The 26584-nt window shown below is 47.6% G+C and overlaps 1 protein-coding gene across 1 annotated transcript in view; it reads right to left on the minus strand.

Annotated features, from left to right (window-relative positions):
- Nucleotides 1-26584, minus strand: part of ARRDC4 (arrestin domain containing 4) — a 71177-nt gene that overhangs the window by 12131 nt on the left and 32462 nt on the right. The window contains exons 2-3 of the mRNA XM_056866105.1: nucleotides 8779-9339; nucleotides 1645-1714 (exon numbers count right to left, since the gene is read on the minus strand). Coding sequence (XP_056722083.1) covers nucleotides 1645-1714; nucleotides 8779-9339 — 631 coding nt within the window. The remainder of the gene's footprint in view (nucleotides 1-1644; nucleotides 1715-8778; nucleotides 9340-26584) is intronic.

The following is a 26584-nucleotide window of genomic DNA, read 5'->3' on the forward strand; positions in this document are numbered from 1 at the left end:
ACAATAGCGACAAGACAGGAGTCAGAATTTGGATTTTGGGGAACTAAATGTAATCCATTCTGGTTGTATCTGTTCATTGTTTTTAAAGAGCATTTCCCATAACATTCTTTTAAACCAGGGGTGGGGAACCTTTTTTCTGCCAAGGGCCATTCGCACATTTATAACATCTTTCGGGGGCCATACCAGGTGTAGTCTCCCGGTGGGGGGGGGAGAGGCTAGGGTTGCTAGGTCTCCAGCCACCACCTGGAGGATGGCAACCCCAGGAGAGGCCACACAGAGAAGGCCTGCAGGGTGCCCCCGCTCCCCCCTCCCAGGTGGGAGGGCAGCCAGCGGTGAGCCCCAGAAAACAAGGCACCAGGGGGGCGCAGCCCACAGTCGATTGGCAAGGGAGGAAGGAAAACAGAGAAAGAGGAAAAGGGAGGGAGGAAGAGAGAGAAAGGGAGAAAGAAATGGAGAGAGGGGGAGAAAGAAAGAAAAGGACAGAGGGAAAGAAAAAAAGGACGGAGGGAGACAAAGAAAGAGACAGAAAAAGAGGGAGAGAAAGGAGAAAGTGACAGAAAAAGAGGAAGAAAAGAGAGAAAAGCCTCCCCCCACACACACCCGCGCATGCCGGCCTGCGCGACCGGGCCCCAGCCTCCCCCGCCCACACACACACCCGGCGGCACACGGAGCCCCAAGCAACCGGGCCCCAGTCTCCATGCCCTCCCCCCCAGAGTCCATTAAAAAAAAAAAAGCCCAATCGGCTCCCGCATGCATGCTCTGCCACCGGGAGCCACCGGCCTCTTCCCCCCCCCCCGCTGCTCAACAGTCGACAGGCAGCGAGAGGGGCTTACAATGTGCCGCAGCGTTCTTGCATGCCGCAGCTGTAGGGGGCAGCCTTGGGGGAAGCGTCCCTCCCGCTCCCCTCTCGCCGACCAACAACCAACAGTCGGTGAGAGGAGGTCCAAAGGGCGCTACAAGGGCGCTGTAAGCCGTGGCCCCAGGAACACCTTAGGGGAGGGCAGCCCTGTGCCCCGCCTCAGGGTTCCCGGAGCTCCCGAGGGCCACAAAAATGTCCTCGGGGGCCGCATACGGCCCCCGGGCCTGAGGTTCCCCACCCCTGTTTTAAACCATTTTGTTTTTAAATAAAAGGAAATTTTGTTGCATTGTAATGGAATTGTTAAGAACACTTCCGCTGAAGGAAAAGGGCTGTTGTTTGTGGCGTTCATTATCTTGTTTTGACTGCACTGTTTTCCAGCGTGGTGTAGTGGTTAAGAGCAGTGGCCTCTGATCTGGAGAACCGGGTTTGATTCCCCACTCCTCCACATGAAGTCAGCTGGGTGACCTTGGTCCAGTCACAGTTCTCTTAAGAGCTCTCTCAGCCCCACCTACCTCACTGGGTGTCTGTTGTGGGGAGGGGAAGGTGATTGTAAGCCAGTTTGATTCTGCTTTAAGTGGTAGAGAATGTCGGCATATAAAAACCGACTCTTCTTCAACTTCTGCAGTCTTATTAGCTCGTTTATTACATAGCTTATGCTGTTTCCATTGCATTAGTTCTAGATTTTGTAATCTACCTTGAGTCACAGGTAGAAAGTGGCCTGTAAAGTATATAATAAAACACCTGTAATTAAAATCAGCATCCCAAACTGTATGGACTTCACTTACTGCTGGGGGAGTTGAAAGCTGAAAGGGAACTCGTGTTTTCCAGCTTCTAACAGGATTAAGCCCTCCTCACCTGCAGGAGAAAGCAAAGGGTGTTTTATTGACTGAGCCCACAAGCCACGACAGTGACGGAAGCAGAGACTGAAATTGGTAGCACCTATCGCTAGCGGGTTCACACAGGCCCATAGCTGCCCCTGAATTAAAGGCAGCTAGTGGCTGAAAACAGCATACCATTTTAGGGAGCTGGAAGTGGTTTGGGATTCATGGACACCATGAAGACAGAAATCTGTTGACCCACATTCCTCTTGGTCCAAAGCGGATTTTTGAAAAATACAAGACTCCCGCAAGCTTGCATATGTGTGTGTGTGTGTGTGTGTGTGTGTGTGTGTGTAAAGTGCCGTCAAATCGCAGCTGACTCATGGTGACCCCTTATGGGGTTTTCAAGGCAAGAGACGTACAGAGCTGGTTCGCCATTGCCTTCCTCTGCAAAGCACGAGCCTGGCATTCCTTGGTGGTCTCCCATCCAAATATTAACCAGGGCTGATCCTGCTTAGCTTCCGAGATCGGGCTATACTATACTTCCTTCCTTCCCTCCCGCAAGCGTGCTTTCAAGAGGCCAAAATGATATATAGGCTCCCACCAGGCCCTCTTTCAAGCCACCTTGACTGTTGAAAAACCTAACATGCTCCTGTCCAATCTAAAAAAAAAAAGTCAATCTGACCCTATTCTAATTTGACTAATTAGAGCTATCCCAAGCTAAAGGGAGGTTAAGGTTAAGGGAGAAGAAACCTTGTCTCAGAAATTCACAAAAAAACCAACTAACTGCTAGCAACCCAGCTCAGAACTGAACACAATTGTAATGCTTGGCCAATGGCCATATCAACCACGAAACCACACAAAACTGGTTCCAGGCACTGTTTCTACTCAGTTAAGACATCCATTGGTCCCTTATTACCCCAGACCCTTTCCCAATCACAGCCAGGCACCTACCCCCAACCCTGAATCACAAACAGGACATACTACTGAGAATCTTCTGCATAAAAGGCAGGTGCTTTCCTGTCTTTTTTTTTACCCCCCAACACAAACTGTATTACAAAGTAATTAACACAAATGAAGGTGCCCCATACCAGGCCAGAAGCCTGATAACCATCTTCAAGTACTTGAAGGGATGTCATATAGAGGATGGTGCTGAGTTGTTTTCTGTTGCCCCAGAAGGTCGGACCAGAACCAACGGGTTGAAATTAGATCAAAAGAGTTTCCGTCTAGACATTAAGAAGAATTTTCTAACACTTAGAGCGGTTCCTCAGTGGAACAGGCTTCCTCAGGAGGTGGTGAGCTCTCCTTCCCGGGAGGTTTTTAAGCAGAGGCTAGATGGTCATCCATCAGCAATGCTGATTCTATGACCTCAGGCAGATTATGAGAGGGAGGGCATCTTGGCCATCTTCTGGGCATGGAGTAGGGGTCACCTGGTGTGTGTGTGTGTGGGGGGGGGGAGAAGGTAATTGTGAATTTCCTGCACCATGCAAGGGGTTGGACTAGATGACCCTGGTTGTCCCTTCTAACTCTATGAATCTATGATTCTATTATATGATTCTATATGGCCTGCTTTGACCAGACGGGAGCTCTTCAAGGGTCTGAGGCAGAAACATCAATGACTGAACCCAAGATCTTTTGCGTGCCATGAAGGGGCTTTGCCACTGAGCCACTGTACCCTCTTGCAAACACCACAAAACAATTTCAGCCTTACAAGCACCTTCTATGAAGACATTCCACCAGTCCATCTACTGAGAATTGTCAGCTCTGACTGGTAGTAGCTCTCGAGTCTCATGCAGTGAACAGAGTTCCCCAACACCTGTTGCTCAAAACTGTTTCGCCAGAGATGCCAAAGGTCTGAACCCGGGACCTTCTAAATGCAAACCAGGCTCTCTCCCTTCTCATAAATGCTGTACTTTGAATGCTGTACTGTGAGCCAGGGTGATGTAGTGGTTAAGAGCGGTGGACTAATCTGGAGAAATGGGTTTGATTCTCCGCATGAGCGGTGGACTCTAATCTGGAGAACCGGGTTTGGTTTCCCCACTCCTCCACACGAAGCCTGCTGGGTGACCTTGGGCTAGTCACAATTCTCTCTGGACTCCCTCAGCCGCACCTACCTCATAAGGTGTCTGTTGTGGGGAGAAGAAGGTGATTGTAAGCCAGTTTGAGGCTCCTTAAAGGTAGAGAAAAGCAGGGTATAAAAACCAGCTCTTCCACTTCATCTAAACATATCTCACACCAAGCATCACCAACTCATCTAGCTGAGCATGGCAGCAGCTCTTCAGGATCTCAGGCAGAGAAAAATCTCTCCCAACATCTGCTTCTGAGATCTTTCAACGGGACATGCTGAGGACTGAACCTTTTGCATGCAATTTAAGTGCCCTACCACTGTGCCACAGCACCTTATACCATCAAGGTTAGGCTTGCCTACTCTGACTGGCAGCAGCTCTCCCGGGTCTCAGGTAGGCCTCTTTCGTACCAAACTAGGGTCTCAGGCAGAAGGATTTCATATCACCTATTTCCAGATCCCTTTACGTGGAGAAGTCAAGCACTGAACCTGGGACGTTCAGTATACACAGCAGACGCTTACCCCACTGACCAACTGACCCTTCCCAGGCACACTGTATTAGAAAAGCCATTTAAACACATATAACCAACTGCCCTGCCCTGACTCGGATAGCCCAGGCTAGCATGATCTTGTCAGATCTAAGCTAAGCAGGGTTGACCCTGGCAAGTATTTGGATGGGAGACCACCAAGGAATACCAGGGTTGTGATGCAGAGGCAGGCAATGGCAAACCACCTCTGAACGGCTCTTGCCTTGAAAACCCAAAAGCCACATGAATACATAAACACATCAAGCTGCTGTACACTGAGTCAGACCTTCAAAGTCAGTATTGCCGAGTCTGACTGGAAGCAGCCCTCCAGGGTCTCAGGTGGAGGTCTTTCACATCACCTATTTATTACTTGATGCTTTCAACTGGAAATGCCAGGGACTGGAGCAGGGACCTTCTGCGTGCCAAGGAAATGCTCTACCCCAAAAGCCACATAAAGTGATACAAACGCACAAACCTGCCTTATACTGAGTCAGAGCCTTGGTCCATCAAGGACAATGTTGTCTACTCTGACTGGCTCTCCGGGGTCTCAGGACGAGGTCTTTAATGTCACTTATTTATTACCTGGTGTCTTTAACTGGAGATGCTGAAGCTGGGACCTTCTGCATGAGTCAAGCCATCAGTCCACCAAGGCCAGTATTGTCAACTCTGACTGGCAGCTGCTCTCCAGGGTCTCAAGCTGAGGTCTTTCACATCACCTATTTATTACCTTGCTGGGGATTAAAGTAGGGACCTTCTGCATACTAAGGATAGGCTCTACCACTGAGCCACAGCCCGTCCCCAAAAGCCAAATGAACACACAAAGGTGACTTATACTGAGTCAGACTGATCACGATTGGTAGCTATATTAGCCTCTCTGTAGCAGTAGAAAAGAGCAAGAGTCCAGCAGCACCTTAAAGACTAACAGAAGTTAGAAATTTTGTTAGTCTTTAAGGTGCTGCTGTTCTTTTCTACGGAGTCAGACCATCAGTCCTACCAAGGCTAGTATTGCCTACTCTGACTGGCAGCTGCTCTCCAGGGTCTCAGGCTGAGTTCTTTCCTATCACCTATTTATTGCCTGGTCCTTCTAACTGGAAATACTGGGGACTGAAGCAGACACCTTCTGCATGCTCTACCACTGAGCCACAGCCCCTCCCCAAAAGCCAAACAAACACAGGAAGCAGCCTTATACCGCGTCAGACCATGAGCTCTATCAAGGCCAGTATTGTCCACACTGACTGGAAACTGCTAAAAGGTCTCAGGCTGAGATCTTTCACACCGCCTATTTATTACCTGGTCCTTTTAACTGGAAATGCTGGAGGCTGAAGGGTGACCTTCCCACAGTCCCCCCACCCCCCAAGCCAAACAAACACATGAAACTCATCATCATCATCATTACCTTTATTAGGCATTTACATCAGCATACAATAAGAGTTGCGAAACCACGGTTAAAATAGGTTACATTAAAATGACATTACTTGGAAGTATGAACAAACTGCTCACGAATCCTTTGTGCAGATAGAAGAAAACTAGCTACTTGTTGGGTGACAGAGGGGTTTCTATCAGATAAAAGGTACATCACCAACTGCTGATCTGAAAGACTCTGATTACTGGGCAGTAGGGGTTTAATATAGGTGTTCCTCGGCCTCATGTAAAGCTGGGAGTACAACAGCACATGGGTTAAGTGTTCAGGATCCCCAGTCTTACATGGACAATACCTATCAATAAAAGGGATTCCTTTGTATCTTCATTGTAGAATAGCTGAAGGAAGAATGTTAAGTCTAGCAAGCATGAAAACTCTTGCGAATATCCGGTGACTCCAAATAAGACAAGTAGGAAACTGCAGCTCCATGTCGGAATAATACCATGAAACATGGGGGAACAGTGTCTATTACCTAGGGAGGTTAGGGTCTGCATTTCTATATCTAGTAGGTGCTGACATATCAATCTAAATGCTTGCTCTTTCCCAAGCATCAAAAGAGAATCAAATGGAATACCGACAGACTTGATTTTCCTGATAATTAATTTCGACCACTGGCTTATGTAAGAATCTCCCAGCTGTGCAGGAATATAACCAGGATATTCAGTTAGAAAGTGCAGACGTAACCAGAATTTAATAGTCTGGATCCAAGCTCTAGTCTCCAAAAACCCCTATCCCGTCTCAAGGCACAGTGCTGCATACCTTACGCAATTGGGGACACCAAGAATACGGCGTAAGAAAGTGGACTGAATCCTCTCAATGTCCTGATTAAAGGCACTTACCCAAATAGGAACTCCTATATGGAGTTGGGAGATGGATTTATCCTTAAACACTCGTAAGGCAGCAGGAACTAATTGGCCACTAGATATAAAAGAAGCGAATTGTGGCCTCGTTATTACGTGTAGCTGAGGACACAGCATAGTTCCTGTGAGTTGTTCAATTGCTGTTGTATTGGAAATTCAGGCCCAAGTATCTGAATTGTTTCACTTGTTCAATTTCGCGCCCCTTAATTGTCCAACTGTGATGTCTCCAAAATTTAGAGAAGATTAGGATCTTCTCTGAAGCTGCCTTATATTGAGTCAGACCATCAGTCCTACCAAGGCCAGTATTGCCTACTCTGACCAACAGCTTCTCTCCAGGGTCTCAGACTGAGGTTTTCCCATCACCTATTTATTACCAGGTCCTTTTAACTAGAAATGCTGGGGATTGAAGCTGGGACCTTCTGCATGAAGCTGCCTTATATGGAGTCACATCCTTGGTCCATCCTTGGACCGGCAGCTGCTCTGCAGGGTCTCAGGACGAGGTTTTCAATGTCGCTTATTTATTACCTTCTGCCCTTAAGTGAAGATGCTGGTGACTGAGGCTAGTACCTTCTGCATGAAGCTGCCTTATACTGACTCAGACCGTCAGTCCTATCAAGGCCAGTACTGCCTATTCTGACCAGCAGCTGCTCTCCAGGGTCTCAGGCAGAGGTCTTTCACATCACCTACTTGCCTAGTTCCTTGAACTTGAGACGCTGGAGACCAAAGCTGGGACCTTCTGCATGAAGCCGCCTTGAGTCAAGGCCAGTATTGCCTACTCTGACCGGCAGCTGCTCTCCAGGGTCTCAGGCTGAGGTCTTTCACATCACCTATTTATTACCTGGTCCTTTTAGCTGGAAATGCTGAAACTGGGACCTTCTGCATGACGCTGCCTTATACTGAGTCAGATCCCCGGACCATCAAAGCCAGCATTGCCTACTCTGACCGGCAGCTGCTCTCCAGGGTCTCAGGCTGAGGTCTTTCACATCATCTACTTGCCTAGTTCCTTGAACGTGAGATGCTGGAGACCGAAGCTGGGTCCCTCTGCATGAAGCAGCCTTATACCGAGTCAGACCATGAGCTCTATCAAGGCCAGAATTGTCCACACTGACTGGAAGCTGCTAAAAGGTCTCAGGCTGTGATCTTTCCCATCACCTATGTATTACCCGGTCCTTTTAAATGGAAATGCTGGAGATTGAAACTGGGACCTTTTGCATGACGCTGCCTTATACCGAGTCAGATCCCCGGACCATCAAGGCCAGCATTGCCTACTCGGACCGGCAGCTGCTCTCCAGGGTCCCAGGCAGAGGCCTTTCACATCACCTACCCGCCTTGTTCCTTGAACGTGAGACGCCGGGGACCGAAGCTGGGGCCTTCTGCATGAAGCTGCCTTATACCGACTCAACCCGCCAGTCCCATATATTATAACGAATTAGAATTTAAATGCAAAGGGGACAATTAAGTTCTCAAATAGATAGAGGAGGGGGAGAGGGGAAGGCAATGAAATACTAGCATTAATTAGTTATTTGGTTAAGAAAAATAAATGTTTATATCGTATAACGATGTTATTGAATGATGCAAATTATTGTGTTATAAAAAAACTATAATCTATCTATATACACACACACACACACGTGTGTGTGTGTGTGTATATATATATATCTATATACACACACACACATATATAAATATATATGTATGTATATATGTATATATATATAATATGTGTGTGTGTGTATGTATATATATATATCTATATACACACACACACATATAAATATATATGTATGTATATATGTATATATATATAATATGTGTGTGTGTGTATGTATATATATATATATATATATATATATATATATATATATATATATATATACACACACACACACACACACACGTGTGTGTGTGTATATAGATAGATAGATATAGTTTTTTTATATCACAATAATTTGCATCATTCAATAACATTGTTATACGATATACATATATATATATATATAACACGTCAGTCCCATCAAGGCCAGCATTGCCTACTCTGACCGGCAGCTGCTCTCCAGGGTCTCAGGGCGGAGACCTTTCCCATCCCTGCTGCGGATTGGGGTGTGGGGTGGGGAGACCTCCTGCGACCCAAGCAGGCGCTCGACCCCTGAGCCAGGGACCCCCCCCCCAGTGGTGACCCCCGCCTCCCCCAAGCCCCGCCCCCTCCAAGCCCCGCCCCCTCCGCCTCACCGCCTCGCCCGAGCAGCTCCTGCCGGACGTCCAGGTAGGTCACTTCGGCCTCCCGCCGGGCGTCGGCGTCGGCGCCCTCGCCCCAAGCGGCCCTGGCGCGGCCGGCGGCGTCGAGGCGGAGGGCGCGCACGGGCAGCGGCGCCGCCAGCTCCAGCGACACCCGCCCGGACACCGCCTCGCCCCCGCCGTACGCGCCGCCCGCCGGCTCCAGCAGGGCCAAGGCCAGCGCCGGAGGCGGCGACGCGGCCGCCCCGGCCGCCGCCATCGCCCCCCTCGGCCGGCCCGTCCCGGCGGCGACTGGGGAGCGAAGTCCGTTGAGACCGTTGAGGGGGGCGAGGGCGCCGCCCCGCTCCCCTCCCCATTGGCTGCGGGCCGCGCGGGCCGTTGGCGTGATCGCGGCGCCGCGTCCAATGGCGGCCGCCCGGGCGGCGCGTGGACAGGGCGGCGATTGGGCGCGCGGCGGCCGGCCGGAGGTCGGCGGCCAATCGGAGGGGAGGCGAGGCCATGTGGACGGGGTGTGTGCGTAAACAGGCAGAGGCGCAGGGAGTGTGGCGGTGATACCTGGGAGTCATCGAAAGAGGGATGCGTTGTCGCTCTTTCAGATGCCCTGGTCTCTGATTCTGGGAGGGATGGGCGGGTGTAAGTTTTACACTGTAAACAGAAGCCAAATTGACAAAACAGATGAGGAATATGACTCAACCTCAAAACAAAGTTGGGTATCCAAAGGTTTTGGGGGAAATAAAATTCAATTAAACGAAGAAATATATTTATTGTAATGCTGGATTCTAATTCTGTGTGTGTGTAAAAAGGAGCAAAACAGATAGGGAATATGACCCCAACCGAAAAACAAAGTTGGGTACCCAAAGGTTTTGGGGGAAATAAAATTCAATTAAACAAAAAAAATATATTTATTGTAATGCTGGATTCTGATTCTGTGTGTCTGTAAAAAGGAGCAAAACAAATAGGGAATATGACCCCAACCGAAAAACAAAGTTGGGTACCCAAAAGATTGGGGGGAAATAAAATTCAATTAAACGAAGAAATACATTTATTGTAATGCTGGATTCTAATTCTGTGTGTCTGTAAAAAGGAGCAAAACAGATAGGGAATATGACCCCAACCGAAAAACAAAGTTGGGTACCCAAAAAGTTGGGGGGAAATAAAATTCAATTAAACGAAGAAATATATGTATTATAATGCTGGGTTCTAATTCTGTGTGTCTGTAAAAAGGAGCAAAACAGATAGGGAATATGACCCCAACCGAAAACCAAAGTTGGGTACCCAAAAGGTTTGGGGAAATAAAATTCAATTAAACAAAGAAATATACAATAATGAAATGTTGTATATATAAAAGAAAGATACTGCTGAACTCTAATTCTGGGGTGTGTGTATGTAACAAGAAACAAAAGGACAAAACGGATAGGGAAAATGACCCAACCTAAAAACATTTGGGTTGCCAAAAGGTTGGGGAAAATAAAATTCAATTAAACAGATAAATATATTTATTGTAATGGTGCTGGACTCTAATTCTGGGAGGTGTGTGTGTAAAAAGAATTAAAGGGGCAAAACAGATAGGGAATATGACCCATCCAAAAAACAAAGTTGGGTACCCAAAAGGTTGGGTTAAATAAAATTCAATTAAACAGAGAAATATATTTATTATAATACCACTGGACTCTAATGCTGGGATGTTTGTGTGTAAAAAGAAGCAAAGGGGCAAAACAGAAGGGGGAGATGACCCAATGTAAAAACAAAATTGGGTACCCAAAAGATTGGGGGAAATAAAATTCAATTAAACAAAGAAATATATTTATTATAATATTATTATAATAAATATTAAATTATATTGTATTATACTTATTATAAAACGCTAATGCATGTCTTAAAAACAAGCCCTCTGTTGCCATAAGGGCTTGATTTTAATATATGCATGAGTGCTTTGTAGTAAATATATTCTTTTGGGTACCCAACTAAAAAGAAGTAAAATCCATAAAATACTTTTTTCTGGGGGGCAACTAAACTGAGACTATGGTACTTTGGTCACATTATGAGAAGACAAGAGTCACTGGAAAAGACAACCATGCTAGGAAAAGTGGAAGGCAGCAGGAAAAGAGGAAGACCCAACATGAGATGGATTGACTCCTTCAAGGAAGCCACAGCTCTCAGTTGCAAGAGCTGAACAAGGCTGTTAACAAGAGGATGTTTTGGAGGACATAAATCAGAAGCAACTTGATGGCACATAGCACAGACATACACACAAGACATACCCGCAAGACCGTGACGATGTGCTCTAATAGGAGTGTAAACAACACGGGGAACCAGTAACTCTGGTATTTCTTCATCTATGCCTGATCCCATGCTTTGCATCGAAACCCTGCCCCAAACCTGTAAGCCATTTTTCATTGGTAGCAGCTGAGTCAACAGGCGTGGATACTGACATCTCCTCCTAAGGAACTGTACACCTTCCATTTTTTGCTTTGTTATGTTTTAGAGCCACAGGGCAGCAGAAAAATTTCTGGAGCACCACCAACTCAAGCTGTCACCTTAAATCTGTGGCTTGGATCAGCTGGAGTGTGTCGTGAGTCTCCCTGACGCCTAGGGTTGCCAACCTCAAGGAGGTAGCCGGAGATCTCCCGGTATTACAACTGATCTCCAGGTGACAGAGAGCAGTTTACCTGGAGAAAATGGCCGCTACGGAAGCTGGACTCTATGGCATTATATCCCATTGAAGTCCTTCCCCAAACCCCGCCCTCCCCAGGCTCCACCCTCAATTTTTCCAGGTATTACTCAACCCGGAGCTGGCAACCCTACTGAGACCATCAGCTGCCACTACAACATCAGCAAAAGCCAAAGCGGCATGGAGACTCCGCGCAACTGGCGCGACCCCATGTGGCAAAACAGACTGTACCTTATGGCTGCCACTTAACAGAAGTGCCACACGGGAACTATTTCAGCTCCCTGTGATAGAGCAGCTGAAAATATTGAACAGAGGTGGCCCAATATTGTATTGTATTTATTTAGATTAGGTATTTACAACCCCACTTTACTTGCCAGTAGTAACCCAAAACGACTTACAACAGATAGCCAGCATGGTGTAGCAGTTAAGGGTGGTGGAATCTGCTCTGGAGAACAGGGTTTGAGTCCCCACTCCTCCACGTGAACGGCAGATTCTAATCTGGTGAACCGGGTTGGTTTCCCCACGCTTACACATGAACCAGCTGGGTGACCTTCCAGCTGGGTGGCCTTGGGCTAGTCACAGTTCTCTCCGTACTCTCTCAGCCCCACCTACCTCACATGGTGTCTGTTGTGGGGAGAGGAAGGGAAGGAGATTGTAAGCCGGTTTGATACTCCTTAAAAGGTAGAGAAAATTGGCATATAAAAACCAATTCTTCCTCCTTCTTCCCTCCTTCCTTTTATATTCACAACAGGGAGGGGCTGTGGCTCAGTGGGAGAGCCTCTGCTCGGCATGCAGAAGGTCCCAGGTTCAATCCCCGGCATCGCCAGTTGAAAGGTCCATGTGAGGGTCTGTATGCCTTTGCCTGGTGTGGTTCCCCCCCCCCCCCGGACTCGTAAAAGCAGTCCAGGCCTTTTGCCTTTCCTTGGTTCAGGCGCTGGGTCTGACAGGCCCCAGGTTGGAGTGTCTCTTCCCACGTCCGCCTTCCTTGCTCTCTCTGACTCCCTCCCGCCAGCTGTGGCCTTGGCGGGTAGATAGCCTAACGAGTTCCCTGAGGTCTTTGATGTTCTTGTACCATGCACAATTATCTTGTAGATTCCCATAACGTACGTTTGACATCTGCTTTCCTGTAGGGGTTATAATTCTGTCTTTGTGAAACTGTATTCACTTGCAACTTTACCAGTGTAAGGCCTGTACTACCTGAAGCTTCCAATAAAGTTCCTTGTTTCTGCATGACAGTCTGAGCAAGTGGTTTTATGGAGTTTGCACAGGAAGGTTGGGAACCCTCACATTCCAGGCATTAGTTGATGCGAAAGACCTCTGCCTGAGACCCTGGAGAGCCACTGCCAGTCTGAGTAGACAAAACTAATTTTGACGACCGATGATCTAATTCTGTACAAGGTAGCTCTATGTGCGTTCCAACAACCCTCTGAGGTAACTTAGGCTAACACTGGGTTCAAGGTCACCCTGCAAACTTCCATGGCAGAATGGGGATTTGAACCTGGGTCTCAGATGTTAGTCTGATACCCTAACCCAGGGGTGTTGAACTCATTTGTTACAAGGGCTGGATATGACATAAATGTCACTTGGTCAGGCTGGGCTATGCCTCGCCAGCCTAGATAGAGAGTGTGTGTGTGTGTGGGTGTGTGTGTTGGTGGCTGCCTTGGCTGCCTCGCGGGCCGGATGGGAACTCTCAAGGGGCCGGATCCAGCCCGCGGGCCGTATGTTTTACACCCCTGCCCTAACCACTGTCTGAGGCTAGTGATTCATGCCTGAAGTAAATAAACACTGTAAACCAGTGGCAGTTCAGTAGCCAACATGTGGCTCTTTGACATACCACATGTGGCTCTTCTGGGCACTGTTCCACAATGTGGCATCTACCCCGTATTTCAGGAAAATGGGCAAGGCCCTTTGCCTGGTGTGGATTATGGCTGTCAGTTGATTCCCCCCTTAAAATAGCTGCTGCTGAACGGGTAAGCCGCGAGTCTCCCTGGGGATGGAAGTAAATGGGATCTTGGTAACTGTGGTAATTGCGAACGTGGTTCTTTGCGAGCTGCGGACTGAATACCGCTGCTCTAAATGGTCCTTCTCTCTTGATGATAAAAAATTGTAACAACTATGTTATATTGTGCTTTGAACGGTTCTTCAAAATATGCTGCTGGAGGTAGATAACTTTGCCCTATACGTAGGGTTGGCCCCTCTTTGCCACCGGTGGGAGGTTTTTGGGGCGGAGTTTGGGGAAGGGAGGGACTTCAATGCCATAGAGTCCAACTGCCAAAGCGGACATTTTCTCCGGTGAACTGATTATCTGCTGGAGATCAGTTGCAATAGCAGGAGATCTCCAGCTAGTACCTGGAGGTTGGCGACCCTACCTATACATTTCCAACACAATATTACATAGGTATTATAATTTTTTATCACATGGTTGATGGTCAGTGAGAGCCAGCATGGTGTAGTGGTTAAGAGCGGTGATTGGAGTGGTGGACTCTGATCTGGAGAACCGGGTTTGATTCCCCACTCCTCCACATGAGCGGCAGATGCAAATCTGGTGAATTGGATTTGTTTCCCCACTCCTACACATGAAGCCAGCTGGGTGACCTTGGACTAGTCACACTCTCTCAGCCTCAGCTCTACCACACAGAGTGTCTGTTGTGGGGAGGGGAAGGGAAGGTAATTGTAAGCCAGTTTGATTCTTCTTCTTCTTCTTCTTCTTCTTCTTCTTCTTCTTCTTCTTCTTCTTCTTCTTCTTCTTCTTCTTCTTCTTCTTCTTCTTCTTCTTCTTCTTCTTCTTCTTCTTCTTCGCTTTAGACAAGCTTTGAACGGTTCTTCAAAATCTGCTGCTGGAGGTAGATAACTTTCCCCTACATGTTTAAAGCACAATATTACATAGGTATTATAATTTTTCATCACATGGTTGATAATCATTGTGAAAGATTCAGTCATGAGCTTTTATTGTAGGGAAAATGGGGAAATGTTTGGCATTCTCATTTGGACAGCAATTACTCTGGGACCAGGCTGGATAAAACAATATTGCTTATTGGGCCAATAAAACTTTAGAGTTTCACAAAACTGGATAGATCAGTTCTTTTGCAGAGTCAATAAACACATATAGTCACGTACATATTCTTCAGTATCTTCCACTTCTCTGTACTCATAGGCTTATCTGCACATACAGCAATAAGAGCCTTCTCAAACTACTTTTGCTTTTAAAGAAAGGAAGTTAACAGTGCTTTTAAAATCACAGTGCAGAAGAGATGATCCTGACCTGTGAACACATGATTCATGTTGAAACACAGACAGGGTTGCCAGGTGGTGACTGAAGATCTCCTGCTATTACAACTGATCTCCAACCGATAGAGATCAGTTCACCTGGAGAAAATGGCCACTCTGGGGCCAGGCTGGATAAAACAATATTGCTTATTGGGCCAATAAAACTTCAGAGTTTCACAAAACTGGATAGATCAGTTCTTTTGCTGGGTCAATAAACACATATAGTCACGTACATATTCTTCAGTATCTTCCACTTCTCTGTACTCATAGGTTTATCTGCACATACAGCAATAAGAGCCTTCTCAAACTACTTTTGTTTTTAAAGAAAGGAAGTTAACAGTGCTTTTAAAATCACAGTGCAGAACAGATGATCCTGACCTGTGAACACATGATTCATGTTGAAACATAGACAGGGTTGCCAGGTGGTGACTGGAGATCTCCTGCTATTACAACTGATCTCCAACCGATAGAGATCAGTTCACCTGGAGAAAATGGCCACTTTGGCAGTTGGACTCTATGGCATTGAAGTCCCTCCCCTCCCCAAACCCCGCCCTCTTCAGGCTCCATCCCAAAAATCTCCAGGTATTTCCCAACCTGGAGCTGGCAACCCGAAACATAGAGAATGTATAAATGGCCAAATTATCACTCATAGGTAGTTTTGTATCACCCCTCCTAGGGATGAAGAGGGTTTTTATCATACATCACTGTGTGCTGATGTATGTGTGGTAAATGATTATTGTTATTACTTTATTATTTTATTCAACTTATACCCCACTTTCTTCCTGGCCATTAGAAGAAGAAGAAGAAGTTGGTTTTTATATGCTGACTCTCTACCACTTAAGGAAGCATCAAACCAGCTTACAAGCGCCTTCCCTTCCCCTCTCCCCAAGAGATACCCTGTGAAGTAGGTGGGGCTGAGAGAGCTCTAAGAGAGTTGTGACTAGCCCAAGGTCAACCAGCTGGTTTCATGTGTAGGAGCGGGGAATCCAACCTGGTTCTCCAGATTAGAGTCCACCGCTCCAAACCACCGCTCTTAACCACTACCCCACACTGGCTTGGTAGGCAAATGCATGTGATCTCCCAATGTTTACACGGTTACAGACCCAAATTAAACATTTTATATGAAGATGTGTTACTTTGACAAATGGCTTTCGATCACAGAATCTGGGGCTTTCTCGTAGTATGATCTGGCCTTTTTTGGGGGCGGCACTTCGGAATCGGCCACGGTGTGAACAGGGCCTTGGTCTGACCCAGCATGGCTTTCCTTATGTTCATATGTTCTTACGAATTCTAGCTAGCAAACCCTTCCTCAAATGAAGTACCGGTTGTCCCTGCCATCAACCCCCCTCTGAGGCACGAGCGGAAGAGGACGAGCCACTGGGCAACGCGGGTAATTCATTTCAGCCCTCTCGTGGCCCTGAGCGATTGAACGGCTGCGTAACAGCCCACTCCTGAAAATTTGGGCTGAAAGTCTTTAGGATGGGCTGTTAGCATTTCTCCGGGAAAGAAGGTGACATTTGAATGCGGCAGGCGGTTAAAGCAGAGACACGAAGCGGCTTTTTCACAAAACGAGGCAAACACACCGTACCCGGGGAACCTGATCTCTGCCCACCAACTACCCTCGGATATCAGCGATTATGTTGCTAAGTGGTATGCAGTGCCCAGTATCTTTTGAAAGGCAAATATTGACCGAGTGGCTGGGGAACTTAATTGGGCCCCTTTTCATCCGTGCAGGTCTTTGTTCTCGCGGCTCGTGACAAAAAACGTGCCAATTTTTTTGAACCGAAAACCCCTCCAAAACAACATCACCCCAATGTTAGTACAAGGTTAAGAGTCAGGGTGGCTGAACACGACAACTTGTAAGAACAGGAGGAGAGCCCTGCTGGTTCAGACCAGTGGTCCAGGCGTCTAGCCCTGCCGGATGTTGCCTCCGACGTCCGTACATAAGTCTCAACCGACTTACGGCCACCCAGCGAAGGGCTTTCAAGTCAAACGAGAAGGAGAGGTGGTTTGCCATTGCCTTCCTCTGCAGAGGTTGGAATGGTTTGTTCGTGTAATGTCCATATTTGAATATTATTGAACATATAAGGGAACGGCTGCCATTTGTTTTTAAGGAGAACATAAAGGATTCCTTGGGGAGACAACAGTATCGTTTTTGGAGTACAATGCAATCTGTTGACCGGCCCTCCCTTGTGTGGATATGAAACTGCCTTCTTAGGTCAGACCCTTGGTCCATGTAGATCGGCGTTGTCTGGTTGACAGCAGCTCTCCTGGTCCCTGACTTGGATGGCCCAGGCTAGCCTGATGTCATCAGATCTTGGAAGCTAGGCAGTGTCGGCCCTGGTTAGAACTTGGAGGGGAGACCATCAAGAAATACCAGGGTTGCTATGCAGAGGAAGACAATGGCAAGCCACCTCTGCATGTCTCTTATCTTGAAAACCCCACAAGGGGTTGCCAACTCAGCTGCAACTTGATAGCACTTTCCATAAGGTTGCCAGCTCTGGGTTGGGAAATACTAGGAGGTTTTGGGGGTGGGGCCTAAGGAGGGTGGGGTTGGGGGAGGGGAGGGACTTCAATTTGGTCCAATGCCATAGAGTCCATTTTCCAAATAGGCCATTTTATCCAGATGAACTGATCTCTTGTCACCTGGAGATCAGTTGTAATCCCAGGAGATCTCCAGCAGCCACCACCTGGAGGTTGGAAACCCTAATTTCCCACCATCTCCAGGGTCTGAGGGCTGAAAGAGATCTTCTCCAACACCTGAGATTCTTTTACCAGATATGCTTAGGACTGAAACCGGGACCTTTGGTAGACAAAGCATGTGATCTCCCAATCTTCCCTTTCCCCTCTGTCCATCATAAAAAAATGATGGGCATTTGGCTAATTTTTAATAACCGCCGCAAAGTTAGATGGATATTTCCCCCCAAGGTGACATTTCCCTGTAAACACAGATCATGTACGCTCACCATTTTGACATGATATCCAATCTTTTAAATTTCCTGAACGAGATTAGCCTTTTCCAAATAATTTCACCTCTTTAACTTTTGAAGGTCTACGTTTCAATCATAGTCAAATGAAAACAGAGGGGGGAAAAGGTATATAGAACATTTTGTTCCAATCTCCCTGTATAGATTGAGTTACGGGAATCTGTGAATTCCCTTAGGCCTGTCTGATAAAACATACCATTTAGTCTTTTCCTGGGATGGTGTGCAGCAAACTTTACGACGGAGCGAAACAGCTGGGAAAATGGGTTCATGAAAAGGTGAGGGTAATATAGACATGAAAAACAAGAGGATAATGATTTTAAAAGGGATAATAGTTGTAATAACACCATTAACCTCTTGCTTCAAATTATTGAGTATGCAGTCTTTTAAGAAAACTAATCAAAGCATCGCAACGAATGGTAGCAGAGCACTATAAGCCAATATTCAATTTTTCACCCCTTTTAAGGGTTCCCCCCCCCCGATCAAAAGCTGGCAAAAGAAACAGCGCTATCAAATCGGTCTGTTAAAAAGAAGCCCCTTGACTTACTTTCAAAACTCTTTCCCCTGCTCTCATTTTGAGGGAGGGGAAAGGAATCAAACTTATTCTGATCACTGACCAAGAGGCTTGGCGAATGTGCGGTGAACCGTTTTGTGAGAAGGGGCCTTCGCAAAGGAAGTGAAAGACACGGTCTTGAAAGAGGCGTCTTTTTTTAAAAAAACACACGAAATAAAAGGTATCATTCAAAGTGGGTTTGTGTTTGGAAGAGCATGAATGAAGCAGATGCGAGCCAGCTGTGTCGATGCGCTATTCAAATCACACCTTTCTTTCAGGTGAATGGTGCGTGCTCAAGCCCATGGGTATATTCTTTTTCCCGCGCTTTACAATGATTTAATAAATATAGATTGGCTAATTCATCGCATGGACCCAGAGGGTCGTTCCAAGGTCATGTGGATTTTTCAGAGTGGCTGAAAACCCTGTTCCCATCTGGAGGGTTGACCTTCTGGAGATGGAACAACCCAGAGGATCCGTTGAACACACGTTGGCCTTTTCATGAGGGATAAGAGCCACTTTGGCATAGAGGTTAAAGTGCCAAACAAGGATCTAAGAGACCCAGGTTCGAATCCCTGCTCTGCCATGGAAACGCACTTGGTGACCTTGGGCCAGTCACACATAGTTTTTTTTATGCACGGGTAGTCTGTCCCTGGTTCGTCCCTCTCTTGTCTCACACTTTTCTATCCTGAGATCTGAAAACCTTAAGCGTGGTGTGGTTTGTTGTGAAGAAAGTCCTGGGAGTATCAGGAGCTCTGCATAACGACCAGCAGAAATCCAAGCGCATCTGAGTCCCCGCCCCTTGGAAACACTGCTTTGTAAGTGGCTGTAGTGCTTACTGTGATTTGGAGAGGTTTGGGGAGGGACTTCAATGGGGTATAATTAGGGTTGCCAGGTCCCTCTTTGCCACCGGTGGGAGGTTTTTGGGGTGGAGTCTGAGGAGGGTGGGGTTTGGGGAGGGACTTCAATGCCACAGAGTCCAATTGCCAAAGCGGCAAACATACAGCCCAGGGGCCGGATCCAGCCCACTAGCCAGTTGAGGCATCCACCCCGCTCCCGATCTAGGCTGGCGAGGCATGGTGATGGCCCGGCCCAATCAAGTGACATTTATGTCATATCCAGCCCTCATTACAAATGCGTTCGACACCCCTGCCGTTGGGGTTGTTAGGTCCCTCTTCGCCACTGGCGGGAGGTTTTGGGGGCAGAGCTTGAGGAAGGTGGGGTTTGGGGAGGGGAGGGACTTCAATGCCATAGAGTCCAATGACCATTTTCTCCAGGGGACCTACCTGCCATAGATTGTAATCTCCTTGGGGCAGACCCCCCTTCTTTTCCTTGGCCTGACATTACTCTGCAAGGATTCCATGTTCATTAATTGGGAGTGTAAATAAATAAGCATTGTAAGGCTCTAATGTTGCCCAACTGTGTACAATAAACCCCTTCCCTCCCGGCAGAAACCCCGCACGCATTACAAGTAGGTCCCAGCATTTGCTCACTGAAACAATCAGTAACCCCCCCTCCACCCTTTCCTACTGCCACTTAAATAGTTACATCCGTTTTCATGCTCAGTCATTTGAGTAAACTGCCATGGTTCCTGCCTGGCAATCTAGCCATTAAATCATCTTAAATACCATGTTTTAATGACAATTTGATGCCACCCAGCTGTGTTATGGCAGATTTAAAAACAAAAATAAAATGTTTCCCCCCCTCCCCCCTCCCTGAAGACATAGCAGTGTGAATTTTAAACTTACTAACTTGTTTGTGCAGCTGTTAGAATCCGGGCGCACGTTCGTCTCCCTGCCTTGCATCTATCAAGTCCTAAATTATGGGAAATGCGTACGCTTGGATTTGTATTAGGAGACCGTTTGCGACGCTTCGTTGTAGAGTTGGTGCGGGCGAAATCATACGGCGCTCAGATTTGAGCTTGGCTTGCCATTTGCCGGCCTCCAGCAGGTAACACCCACCCACCCCCCAGCCTAAATTCCCCCCACTCACAAAAAAATGAGAAGCAGGAGGAAAAATAGCAGGAAAATGATGACTGTGTTGGTGATAGGGAGACCAGGCGAGCCAGCGTGGTGTAGTGGTTAAGAGCGGTGGTTTGGAGCGGTGGACAGTGACCTGGAGAACTGGGTTATTATTATTATTATTATTGTTGTTATTGTTATTGTCGTCGTCATCATCATCATCATCATCATCATTTAGACTTCTACCTCACCTTTCCCAACCAAGGTTGGGCTCAAGATGGCTAACAATCAATAAAATACCGTTTAAATAAATACTTAAACAAATTTAAAAATCATTTCTAATAGTACTTTAAAAATTCCAAGTGGCGCCGCTGCTAATAATGGGAGAACAACAAACGAACAAGAGGAGGGACAGAAAGGAAGCCAGCTGGGTGACCTTGGGCTAATCACAGCTCTCTCAGTCCTACTTACTTCACATAGGGTTTTCAGGTCCCTCTTCACCACCGGTGGGAGGTTTTGGGGGGTGGAGCCTGAGGAAGGTGGAGTTTGGGGAGGGACTTAAATGCCATAGAGTCCAATTGCCAAAGTGGCCATTTTTTCCAGGTGAACTGATCTCTATCGGCTGGAGATCAGTTGTAATAGCAGGAGATCTGCTAGTACCTGGAGGTAGGGCTGTAAAAAAAAAAAAAATTCGGTACAGTTTGGATTCGGCCGAATTTGGCCCTTGTGGGTTCGGTACGTGCCGAAGTCCGAACTCCCCCACATCGGATCCGTTCAATTCGGCGGGAATTCAAAGTTCGGATAAAAATTCGGCTGAATAAAGCCATTAAAAACACAATCGCTCCTTTCTGCGGCTCTGGGGGGGCATTTTTGGGGTTAGAGGTCCCAAACTTTTGGCAGAGCTTCAAAGGACGTTTATTGAAAGACTCCCCAAGTTTTGTAAAGATTGGGTCAGGGGGGGCTGAGATATGGGCCCTGAAAGGGGTCTCCCCACCCTTAATGTGCATCTCTCAGCAGAGCTTGCCGCCCACGCACAAAGCTCCCAGCCCCGACAACAGCTGACAAGTTTGCAAAACAACACAACCTTGTTAAACAACACCTTTGCAACACACAACTGAAACCTCCCCCCTCAAACCAGGGAGCGAGAGACTCGAGGGGGAACACACACCCCAGGCAGAACCGACGAAAGCCCCCTTTGGCTTCCCCCCCACCCACAGAAACTGCTCCCTCCCCACACACACACAGACTCTACTTTCCCCCCCACACACAGACATACACAGGAGAAAAATTATAGATTAAAGCCCCCAAAGGGGTCTTACTGTGGCTGTCTTTTGTTCCATCAAGAGGGGCTGAAGAGAGGACTTGTAAATAATCCAAGATGATTCCAATTAGGCACGGAACGTTTTGCTCTGGAGAAGATGCACAGGATCGGATCCATTCATCCCAATAGGGAAAAGGGGAAAGGGGAAAGGGGAAAGCCCATATCTCAGGACCCCCTGACCCAATGTTCACAAAACTTGGGGGGTATCTTAAGAACACTGGTCTGAAACTCCGCTCAAAGTTTGGGATCTGCACCCCCAAAAATGCACCCCCTGCAGCCATGGAAAGAGAAAAGGGGGGGAGGCGATATTTCTGCCTCCACTGAACCCATCTTTACAAAACTTGGGTAGTATCTTAAGAATAATTCACTGAAGCTATGCTAAAAGTTTGGGGGCTATATCCCCCAAAAAGCGCCCCCTGCAGCCACATAAATGGAAAAAGGGGGGGAGGGAAAAGGGGGAGAGCCCATATCTCGAGACCCCCTGACCCAATGTTTACAAAACTTGGGGGGTATCTTAAGAACACTGGTCTGAAACTCCGCTCAAAGTTTGGGATCTGTACCCCCAAAAATGCGCCCCCTGCAGCCATGGAAAGAAAAAGGGGGGAGCCCATATCTCGGGACCCCCTGACCCAATGTTTGCAAAACTTGGGGGGTATCTTAAGAACACTGGTCTGAAACTCCAGTGAAAGTTTTGTGTCTGTACCCCAAAAAATACGCCCCCTGCAGCCACAGAAAGGAGCGAATGTGCACAAGTACCCCCCCCTCACACACACGAGGATTTCGCTCTCTCTCTCTCTCTCCCTGGCCGGGCCGCACATCAGCTGATTCCTCCAGTACTCAATCCTGACTGATTGGCCAGAAGAAGACCCAGCTTGCCCACCGATTGGCCGGGGGAGGAGAATGCTGCTTACTGACGGTTATGCTGCTTACTGACGGCCGAATTTGCCGAATTTATTCGCGAACTCCCGAACTCGCTGAATTCGGCCCCCCCGGTTGCCCGTCAGTTTTGAGTTCGGTTCCTCCCGAACTAAAAACCACCGAATCAGGGGAAATTCTCTGGACCCATGGAAAGGGAGTCCTTGAAAAATTCCATCAAGACCTCCATCCTGTTAGCTTAGAGTTGGTTTGCACAGCAGCAAGGGGAGGCTGCTTTAGGAATAAAGTCCACGCAAGGGTCAGTTACTTTATTAAAAAAATGGATGTCCTTTATTGCTAAGGAACTCCATACCATGATAGGAAAGTAACACATGAAGCTGCCTTATACCGAATCAGACCCTTGGTCCATCCATATTGTCTATTCAGACCGGCAGCGGTTCTCTAGGGTCTCAGGCTGAGGTCCTTCACATCACCTACTCGCCTAGTCCTTTTAACTGGAGGTGCCAGGAATTGAACCTGGGGCCTTCTGCATGCCAAGTAGATGCTCTACAAACTGAGCCACAGCCCCAGTCTAGGCAAAGAAGGTGAGAGATTGTAGTAGACCACTTTTTTTTGGTTTTTTTTGGAATCAAATCACAGCTAATTTATGGCAACGGCCCCTTAGGGTTTTCAAGGCAAGAGATGTTCAGAGGTGGTCTGCCGTTGCCTGCCTCTGCGTCACGAAGCTGGTATTCCTTGGTGGTCTCCCATCCAAATACTGACCAAGGCTGACCCTGCTTAGCTTCTGAGATCTGACGAGGTCTGGCTAGCCTGGGCAGGGTCAGATCACCTCTTGCCCTCATGGAATTTAGACAAAGAAGCAGCAAGAGCAGGAGGCAGCTGGAAGGAAAGGAAGTCCCTGAGAATATCATTCTGGGTAAACAGAGACAGCAGCGGAACAGAGAAGAAAGATAGAGAGGAAACTGACCTATCCACCCTACTAGTTCTGCCTCCTCTGGAGTATTGGTGTGTTTGTAGGGTTTCCAGGCTATGGCTGGAAACCTGCAGGAGTCTGGAAAGGTGGCGACATGGAAGGGTGCCATCTGCAATGGGGTGGCGTCGCTTCTGGGGAGAATCTGAAAGTGACACCACACCTGGAATCGCTGGAAATTCTATGCTAAAACCTTGGACTTTCCAGTTGGGAAATACCTGGAGATTTGGGGGGTAGAGAACATAAGAACATAAGAAAAGCCCTGCTGGATCAGGCCAAGGCCTATCAGGTCCAGCAGTCTGTTCACACTGGGGCCAACAAGGTGCCTATGGTAAGGCCACAAGCAAGACGACTGCAGCAGCATTATCCTGCCTGTGTTCCAAAGCACCTAATATAATAGGCATGCTCATCTGATCCTGGAGAGGATAGGTATGCATCATGACCAGTATCCATTTTAACTAGTAGCCATGGATAGCCCTCTCCACTCCCCTCTTCAAGCCTTCCAAGTTGGCAGCCATCCCCACATCCTGGGGCAGGGGGTTCCACCATTTAACTACGCGTTGTGTGTAGAAATACTTCCTTTTATCAGTTTTGAACCACCCTCCAGTTTCAGCAGATGACCCCGCGTTCTAGTATTATGAGAGAGAGAGAAAAGCTTCTCCCTGTCCAGTCTCTGCAAACCATGCATAATTTTATAGACCTCTATCATGTCTCCCCTCAACCGCCTTCTTTCCAAGCTAAACAGCCCTAAGCGTTTTAACCGCTCCTCATAGGGTCTGAGCCTGAGGAGGGTGGGGTTTGGGGAGGGGAGGGATTTCAATGCCACAGAGTCCAATTGCCAAAGGGGGCATCTTCTCCAGGGGAACTGATCTCTATCAGCTGGAGATCAGTTGCAATAGCAGGAGATCTCTGGCTAGTACCTGGAGGTTGGCCACCCTACTCCCAAGCCTACACCTGCAACTGTGCCAGTTTTTTGGAGGGTGGGTGGGATGGGGGGCAGGGACAGACACTTGCAGGATCCACACCAGGCATTCCTAAAACTACCGGACCCACCTGGAGAAGTGCAACCTGCCGTTCACCTTTTGCAGGACAGGCCCAGAAGGGAAACAACCTGCTATTGTGGACAGAAACGAGTTTAATACCAGAGAGAGCTGGTACTGTGTTAGGTGCAGAATCTCTGAAAGTAGGGTTACATCTGGGTGAACCCCCCCCCTCAGTGCTTTTTTTAAAAAAACCCACCCATACCTATGAAAAGCACCATTAGCAGAATGCTAAGGGGCAGCATAGTTTGCCGTCCCCCGCATTTATCTCCGCTATTATCATGAGCAAAACCTATGAATAAAAGAAGTGATGTAAATTACCCATTTTGTGAATTATAGTGGGGGGAAAAATACATACCATCTGTGATTTAGCACAAATCCCAATTTTCCATCTGCGACCGAAGAACTGCTTCTCATAGAAGCTTCAATCCCGGATCATTTCGTACGATAAAGACATTCCTCTAGGAGGAATTGAGCGCAGATGTACTTCTGGCTCCAGGAATTTATGTCCTTTAGATGAGGCGGAACGCCCCTGAGGCCCAGTTCTCCTCTTGCTTGAACGGGAAGTTCTCGGAAGGTGGATCCAACTGCAGAACTTGCCCAAACTCATTTATGCAAGATTCCTTAACCGTTTGCAGAAGGACGGGGCTGTGCCTAGAGGGTGCTTGAGATGAATGAACGTCCCCTCCCTCACACAGCACCGAAACTCAGAATACTTTAGGCTGGTGTTATTTGGCTGCTATTGCCGTGTTACAATGGCCCCATACATCAAAAGGCAGCGAGCAGTCTCTGTATCGCCCAATCACGCCACGAAATGGCTCTGTTAGTAAGGTTGCCAACCTCCAGGTACTAGCTGGAGATCTGCTATTACAACTGATCTCCATCCGATCGAGATCAGTTCGCCTGGAGAAAATGGCTGCTTTGACAATTGGACTCTATGGCATTGAAGTCCCTCCCTCCCAAACCCTGCTTTAATTGGGCTCAGTTCCAAAAACCTCCCACCGTTGGTGAAGAGGGACTTGGCAACCCTACCTGCTGTGCTTGTTGAGGGCAAAATATAGGGTTGCCAGCCTCCAGGTACGGACTTCCCAGAATTACCACTGATCTCCAGACAACAGAATTTAGTTCCCCTGGACCAAATGGCTGCTTTGGAGGACAGACTCTACATAAGGTTGCCAACCTCCTGGTAGCAGCTGGAGATCTGGGATTACAACTGGTCTCCAGCTGATAGAGATCAGTTCCCCTGGAGAAAATGGCTTCTTTAGCAATTGGACTCTATGGCATTGAAGTCCCTCCCCAAACCCAACCCTCCTCAGGCTCCACCTCAAAAACCTCCTGCTAGTGGCGAAGATGGAATTTGATGCTATAGAGTCCACTTGCCAAAGCAGCCACTTTCTCCAGGTGAACTGATCTCTATCAGCTGGAGATCAGTTGTTAAAGCAGGAGATCTGCAGCTAGTACCTGGAGGTAGGCAACCCTATGTTCTGGTCAGCTTATCTTCAGATACAATTATTATTATTACTACTACTACTACTACTACTGCTACTACTACTACTACTTAAAATATTGTGTCTATCCCTGATGGATAGGATTGCCAGTTCCTGGTTGGGAAATACCTGGAGATTTGGGGGGTGGAGTCTGAGGAGGGCAGGGTTTGGAGAGAGGAGGGACTTTAATGCCATAGAGTCCAATTGCCAAAGCTGCCATTTTCTCCAGGGGAACGGATTTCTATCGCCTGGAGGTCAGCCACCCCCTGGCAGTTGGCAACCCTACTGATGGATCCTGCTCCTAACACTGATATCGATCGTCTCTTTCAAAGAAAGTACTCCTTGAAATAAAATGCAATTAACCTACGCCACTCAGTCCCACAGGTGGCCAGCGTTTGGCTCTTTTTTTAAAAAATAAAGGATTTTTTTTACAAAAAACCACAGAGGGCACAGTCATTTACCAGCCACGATAACAGAATCACTACCTCGATGTTCAGAGGTGGTATACCAAATGTAGAAGGGGGTGGGTTGGGGGACGTTGTACGACGCTTCCATGTCCGTGCCCTGGCAGACGAACAAAACCCTTCAATTCGCCACCCAAGGGATTACTGAAAATTGGTGGCTTTTTGCTCGTCCATTTTAATGGCCCAATTGTTCTGCCCCCCCCCCCGGC

This window comes from Euleptes europaea, chromosome 20 (genome assembly GCF_029931775.1).
Source record: "Euleptes europaea isolate rEulEur1 chromosome 20, rEulEur1.hap1, whole genome shotgun sequence".
Classification (NCBI taxonomy): domain Eukaryota; kingdom Metazoa; phylum Chordata; class Lepidosauria; order Squamata; family Sphaerodactylidae; genus Euleptes; species Euleptes europaea.